The sequence below is a fragment of the Pistacia vera genome, unplaced genomic scaffold, assembly GCF_008641045.1.
Source record: "Pistacia vera cultivar Batoury unplaced genomic scaffold, PisVer_v2 Contig247, whole genome shotgun sequence".
Classification (NCBI taxonomy): Eukaryota; Viridiplantae; Streptophyta; class Magnoliopsida; order Sapindales; family Anacardiaceae; genus Pistacia; species Pistacia vera.
In genome coordinates this window covers 143,566-151,172 of record NW_022196054.1, presented here as the reverse complement: position 1 = coordinate 151,172, position 7,607 = coordinate 143,566, and the positions used below count along the sequence as shown (strand labels likewise).

At 36.6% G+C, this 7,607-nt stretch overlaps 1 protein-coding gene across 1 annotated transcript; it reads right to left on the bottom strand.

Annotated features, from left to right (window-relative positions):
- Positions 1-2,252: 2,252 nt before the first annotated feature.
- On the bottom strand, positions 2,253-5,853 carry LOC116132015 (zinc finger BED domain-containing protein RICESLEEPER 1-like). The gene is made up of 4 exons (XM_031417696.1): positions 5,672-5,853; positions 5,353-5,532; positions 3,034-4,594; positions 2,253-2,692 (listed from the first exon to the last, which is right to left on the bottom strand). The coding sequence occupies exons 2-4, from the start codon at positions 5,488-5,490 to the stop codon at positions 2,253-2,255; spliced, it is 2,139 nt and encodes a 712-aa protein (XP_031273556.1). The 5' UTR covers positions 5,491-5,532; positions 5,672-5,853.
- Between the last annotated feature and the right edge of the window lie 1,754 nt (positions 5,854-7,607).

The following is a 7,607-nucleotide window of genomic DNA, read 5'->3' as shown; positions in this document are numbered from 1 at the left end:
GGAAAATCAAGGGCTGACGTGGGAGATCACGTGATGGGGGGGTGACCTGCTTCCGTCAGAACGTTAAGCACACATCAGGCCTGCCAGACGCTATGGGGCTCCCACGTGTTCACCTATCCGCTCCAAATCGCGTGAAGTCAGCTTGGAAGGTGGGCAATGTGACATAAAGCCGGATTTAGTCTTGACATCCACACCAACCCATGGATTTAATGATGATTACTTGATATAAAAAGAGGAAGATCCCTTTATTGAGGGGATTCGGCCATTTTACACTCGGAATTACCTCTCTCTCTCTTGTAAATGTTGTAATTACTTTTTCTCCTTATCATTTGTAAGTCAGTCCATTGTTGCGACCTGACCCACAATACTAATACAAATCCGTGGATGTAGGACTTGTTACCTTAGCATCCGAACCACTTTAAAAGCTCTCATTGCATTTATTCAACATTTTATCCATATCACGTGTGTCTCTTGACCAATCAGCGTTACATACATGACGATTAGTTGGTGTTAAAAATCACGCATCAACACACGTATCTGCCAATTACAAGCAACAGTAGCATTGAATAAAAGAAAAAGAGTATCTTACCTAAACAAACTTGTCTCAGGTAGTTGCTGCCTCTAGACAAAGAGGAAATACTTATGTACACCACGACACCACGTTCGACATTTACCACCCACCTAATTTTTTTAGTTGCTTCTTCCCTCTGGTTTGACAAAATTGGAACTACTATATTGCCATTTGACTCATGCTCAAGATTAGTTGAGTCAAATGGCTTTGGTTGTGCCAGCACTAATCAAATGGTTCTGATTAGAGGCTGGACTCAGAAGGATGGATGTGACTTACACGTTAACCTGCTTTTCTATCTGCAGTTGGCTGTTCAGCTGCACTTTCACCCATGTCCTTCAACTGCCAAAGAATCGGACCACAAATGAATATCAAATGCACTCCCGAGCACAATCCAAGAATCCACAATATGAAGCATATCAATGAAACTTAGAAAACTTTATTTTCCTAGAGTGGCCTGCAATGATATTTGCATCGTGTGAAGATGTTTGATAAGCACCTCTGCTCCAAAACTACTTCCTCTGCCACAGCCAAGGTGAATTTCTTGGTTTAGGGCATAGTCAGACAGGGAATAAAGCTTCCAAGATCTAGAAAATAATGTGCTTTTTTTGTGCAAATATAATTGAATCAAAGCAGAACCATCCTCAAGATCATGTTATACACCACAATAGCTCTATAGATTGAAAAATGAAAAGGGTGTTAAGTTAAATAAAAGGGAGCGAGGATGATTTTACCTGGATCGATGAATGAGTTTGTCGCCGTCGATTTCCAACGAGGAAGGAACGTCGTCGATTTTCGGCGAGGGAGGAAGACGTCGTCGTTGATTTCTGGTGAGTTCAGATGCGATTGGGGGTGGGATTTCAGAGAGAATAGAAGACACCAAAACCTGAGAATTTTTGTGGAAAAACTGAAAGAGAGAAATGAGAAAGGGCAGCGATTGTTGCTTGACAGAGAGAAGAGAGAATGGGCTGCTGTGAGAGAAGACGATGGTTGCGTATTAGGGATTTAAATTGTGGAACGGTTTTTTTTCGCCGGTCCAACTCACTCATATTATCCAGTTTTCAACCGTTTAAAACGGCTCAATACATATTAGCGGGTTTGAGGGTAACTCGAACTGGACAAGTGACCGGTTCATGGTCCAATCGGTTGGACCGGTCGGTCCGGTCCAGCTTTTAAACAGTGCTTCAAATTGATTTCTTATCATTGGCGGAACTAGAATTGGAGAGGGGCAAGAAATAAGAATATCCAAAAATAATATCATTTAAAAATTTTTAACTCCATTTATATAAAATATTATTTTATATCAAATGAATGTCCAATAATTTACTACCAAAAAAAAAAATAGTAAAAAGAATATGGGAAAAGACACATAAATAGAATACCTTTTCCAAATTCAAGTATAATGCCTTCGTGGTCCTATAGTGGCTTCGCCGCTGTTTCTCAATGTCCAATCAACTCAACTAATGTAAAAACTTAATACAATCAATGAATTAATCTGGAATTTTTCGTATGACTGTGGAAATCTTGGGCCCCTTTGGTTGCTTAATGCTTAACTGAAGATTCTAGTACAGCTACCACTGAATCCTTTATTTTCCTGAACATCAGGCCCTGTGGAAAGAAGAAAAGTTTCAGTGTTTATGGCTGGAATATTTGTAGAAAATGTAATTAAAAGTGTCTTACCTTTTCAAGCCATGTACCAGTAACGTGTGTTTACAAAAGCTTCAATGAAGGCAGGATCTTGGTCAGCCAAGGCTTGATTAATCTTCAGAACCTCATCATTGAATGAGGGATTCGACTGGGCAGCTGATATAGGTATTGCTAAGAAATCACGAGCCATCTTTGCAAGTGTAGGATACATCAGTGAAACGACATGCCACCAATCCAGTATATCAAACTCTTTTACTGGAGGAAGTTTAGAATCCTCTAAATATCTCTCAAGTTCTGATTTCTGTGAATTGAAACTATCATCATTTGAAGATGTACTATCATCATTTGAAGATGTGCAGGGCATTCCCAGAGAGTCCAGCATGTATAAATGATCAAGAGTATTTCCACCTGCATATTCCTTGTAAACCCTCAAAATAGAATCATAAATTCTTTTACATTCTTGTTCAGCATCTTGACCATTTATTTTCTCGCACCAGGCCTCCACAATGTCAAATTTAAACCGCAGATCAAGAATTACAGCAACGGCTAAACTCTCAATACTTCCGTCCCAAAAATTTTTTAATGTCGCCTTCATTTTAAGTGCCACTGATTGAAGTATTTTTGAATCGGAATTTTCTTCCCATATGCCCTGCAGTTTACAAAATATGTTACAAAGTTCAGGAAAATACTCGTTTGTGGTAAGGCATTTGCTTTCTGAAAATCTCCCAACAGCTTCATGTAACACTTCTAAACACTTGTAAATAACAGAAGCACCATCCCATTCCTCCTCTGTAATTGGGTAGTTTCTGTAATCNGACCATGTATTTTCTTGCACCAGCCCTTCACAATGTCAAATTTAAACCGTGGATCAAGAATAACAGCGATGGCTAAACTCTCAATACTTTCATCCCAAAAAATTTTTAATGTCACCTTCATTTTAAGTGCCACTGATTGAAGTATTTTTGAATCGGAATTTTCTTCCCATATGCCCTGCAGTTTAAAATATATGTTGCAAACTTCAGGAAAATACTCATTTGTGGTACGGCATTTGCTTTCTGAAAATCTCCGAGCAGATTCATTTAACAGTTCTAAACACTTGTAAATAACAGTAGCATCATCCCACTGCTCCTCTGTAATTGGGTAGTTTCCGTAATCAGAATTAATGGCGAGTAACTCCAGAAATACTCCTCTTAATCCCAATATCCTCCCAAGCATGTCAAAGTTAAATGGAAAATCTGAAGGCAGATCTTCAGAAGTCACTTTGATGCCTTTTGATCTCGCATCTTCCACTGCTTTTGTAAAGAGTTGTCTGCTTTGTGGACTTTGATCACGAAAACAAAAGAGATGGTTTTTCATCTTAATGTATATATCTCTTACCTTCTGCAATCCCTCTTTAATAAGAAGATCAAGAATGTGTACAAAGCAATTAATCTGAAATAATTTTCTATCTCGACCATAATAAAGCAGGTGCTTTACTTGGTTAACTATCTCAACAACTTCCTTATCAGTATGCGCTGCAGTTATGCAGCACACCTTTTTGCCAATGTTCCATTCCAGTAACATACGTTGAAGAGCGTCAACAGCATCCCAAACGCTTTTGGGTTCCCTTGTAACTTTCTTAAAATCAAGAACCATCTTCTTCAGTTTCCAGCCATCATCAATCAAGTGCAGGGTCAAACAACAGAAAATTATAGTATCATCTGGTTTCCAAAAATTAATTGTTATACTGGAAAGACCTGATGAGAATGTATTAAAAATTTCCCGCATCTCTTTCTTCTTCTCATTGTAAATGTCAACATTTTGTGTTGCAGATGGTGGATGATTCTGTGGAGGCCCAAACACATTGTTTTCCTCTCTGTTAAGAACAGCGATTGCTTTAGTACGTCCTGTTTCATGAGCAGGTTTATCTCCGTCACCATTTCCGCCACTTTGAGTACATTTTCGCATATGATTTAACAGGTTTGAGGTTCCTTTCTTACTTGAATATCCTTTATACTTCTTTGGGCAATGTTTACATTTTACCCATCTTATCCCATCTTCTGTAACCAGATCGAAGTTATCCCAAGCTTGCGAGCCCCGTGACCTCTTTCGATCAGTAAGTGGTGGTGCTACTTCGGAGTCGACATCTTCATTTCCATTATCATCCGTTTGAATAGGTTTAACCACAGCAACTGAGTCTGTTTGAATAGATACAACCGCAGCAAGTGGTGGTGCTACTTCTGAGTCGACATTTTCATTTCCATTTCCATTTCCATCCGTTTTAGTAGATTCAGCTGCAGCAAGAGATGGAGCCACTTCTGAGTCGACAGTTTCATTTCCATTTCCATCCGTTTGAGTAGATTCAACCGTTGCAAGTGGTGGAGCTACCGCTGACTCAACCTTTCATTTACATTATCGTCAGTTTGAATAGATTCAACAGCAGCAATAGCTGATCCCTATTAACTCATAAAATAATGTAATGTAGATACTCTATCTCCTAAGACCGCAATCTTCCGGAGACCGCAATCTTTAAAATACAGAAATTCTTAGTTGGCATTCATATACTAGAGTCATCTAATTCCCAAATATAAAAATCCAATCAATTTTTTTTTTTTTTATATATAGTAAAACAGTAAAATTTGTCTTGCACGTTAATTAAAAACCGGATTTAAAAAAGGGAAAAAAAGTATCAACACCTAATATTATTGAAAATATAGAATATTGAAACAAATTAAGTTGCTTAAAAACCACAATTATTTTACCATAGATCTTCATAATGAACACTAATAAGAGAGAGAGACAGAGAGAAAAGAAAAAACAAAAAACTACGAAAAATTCATCAAAACAATGTTTTGATGATGTTTCTATTACATAATTAGTCTGCACTGAATGTTTTTTGGTTCATTTATTTACCATGGCCCGAGTTACAGCTTATGAAAGCTTTTGGTTGGAGAGAAATATAATGAAGAATAAAAAGTAGAAGAATAAATCTCAACCCCTGATTGGGGGAGACTGTCTGAGATGATCTAATTAAGTCCACAATAATTACTGCAGCTTTTTCTTATTTTGGGAAAAAATGTAAATAATCCTTTATGTTTTTGTTTGAATGAGATTATAAGTAGTAAACAAGATAGAATTGAGAGAGTGAAAGTGAGTACCTGTAGCTGTTCAGGTCGATCAGGAGACCATACTGACGCTATATCAATATCAATATCAATATCAATACTACTTTCCCCATAAAAAATAGGAGTATCAGGTGGCGGCGACCAAATGTCTCCAAAATCGATCTGATCCATGAAAATGGCTTCCCAGAGTCGTCAAACTTTCACTTTCACAACCTGGGAATCAAAAATCTAAAATTAATCATCTTCTGAAAAACATGAAAGAGCTTCTCTTTGTTCAATGAATGTGTTGGCAGATTCATCAGAAGAAGAAAAAATAATTTGGTTAATGATCACCACCAGAAAAAGAACTTACTGTACTTAATGATTTATTGGTTGACAGTGCTGAAATTTTCTCTACCTTTCATACCTTTCTAGCCTATCAAAAGGATTCAGATTCATTGCAGTGATATTCTAACCGGGTAATCCGAGCAAATTGGGATGTTTAGCAATCGACAGGAGGGAAGACTTTTCTGCTGACTGCCTGCCTCCGTTTAAAGATAATGTTTAGGTGCGTGGGTGGAGGATGGGGTGACTTTTGCTTTTATACAAGGGATAAAAAAGTGACACCCCTTAAGGTTTCGGAAACCATCAAATACGCCCCAACGGTTAATAAAACTGTTAAATCTGATGAATAAATATGGCAACAAAACAATTACAACTCCATTAGGAATTAAACCAAACTAAAATCAAATTTAAATATTCCATCTCTCCCAAACCGTCAAACCCTAAATTTCAAACTCAATTAAATAACTATTACGCAATAAACCCACATATCAAAACAACATATAATATAAAAACTATTGTAGAAAAATAATTTTGATTTGCAACAGGCCCTAACCTAGTAATGATCAGCTTCGATGGCCAAGTCATGGTCTGCCACAACTTTTCAGCCGTTTACAGACCTCCACTACAATGACGCCATGATGCCAGCATCCCCTACTACTCCACGGCACTAACATGACGCCATCACCATGTTTTCAAACTGCGGAGTTCATGAGTTTTATTTCGTAAAATCTTACAATACATTATTTTTATTTTAAAATACATGAAATGACTTATTTATCCTTCATATATATATATTTTAAATTTTTTAATGAAGGTAAATGATCGAAAAGCCCTTTTACGTTCAAACTGGGGGTGTTGATGATGGTTTTCTGAAACCTTGGGAGGGCACACACTATAGGAAAACATAGTAACAAACTAATTTTTAAATGCAACATAACAACCTACTTTCTTTTTTTTCGAAAATACTTATAGCTTCGTGGTAGTGTTTGTTTCGAGAACTTTTTATCACTAGAAAGATAAGATTACTATTGAGATAGATTATCTTGAAGATTAATAAAGAAAATATTATACTAATATATTTGGTTAGATTGATGAGTATAAATAATTAATATGTTTGGTTGGGAGAAATAAAATATAATTGAAGGGGTTTTTACCGAATTGTCTTTCCTTGTTAATATTATTATTATTATTATTATTTAAAATATTTTTTAACCCTCTATATTTGAGAATTTAGTTCAAACACCCCAAAAACAAAAGTTTAAAATTTAACAAAATATATCTAGTCACCCAACCATGGATCTGGTCATTAACAAATTTAACGACTAGACCCATTCTGGCCATTAATGGTTGGATCTGTGGCTGTTTACAACTATGGATCTGGCCGAAAACAACTAAAATGGATCTAGTTGTTTTCGACCAGATCCGCAACCATCTAGTGATTTCTGGCCTTCTCTCTAGTCGGAAACGGCTAGATTGGCACATGGGCCAGATCTAGCCAATCGTGCGCAGTTCTGACAACTATCGGTGGCGGCCGACGGTCATCTTGGTGGTTGGGGGTATTTTGGGTATTATCTTTTTTTTTTTTTGGGTAAGTGAATTTTGGGTATTATCATGTAAATAGTGAGGGTATTTCTGTCCCAAAAAATAATATATGAGGTTAAAAAAGTCATTTCACACATGTGGGCTAATTGTTATTTAGTAAACATTTGAGGGCTTTTTGTGTCATTAATTTAAGGATAAAATTGGTATGAACAGTTGATTACCTCGATAAAGAAAAAATAACACTCTTTCAGACGATAATCGAATTACCCCCTAATTACTTACAGTAATCACTATTGATATTGGTTGATTACCGGAATTTTTTATTACTTGACATTCAAACGTAATAATTGTTAGATTGAAAGATAAATTGACAGTGTCATCTTTTATGACCCCGAAACAAACGCTTTTGGTATACAAACTTT

What these genes read in the sequence shown, in the direction of transcription:
- LOC116132015 (XM_031417696.1), bottom strand. Translation starts at nt 5,490, where the DNA reads ATGGATCAGATCGATTTTGGAGACATTTGGTCGCCGCCACCTGATACT. An exon ending in ATCGACCTGAACAGCTACAG is followed by an intron (nt 4,595 to 5,352) that starts GTACTCACTTTC and finishes TGTAAATGAAAG; the next exon opens with GTTGAGTCAGCGGTAGCTCC.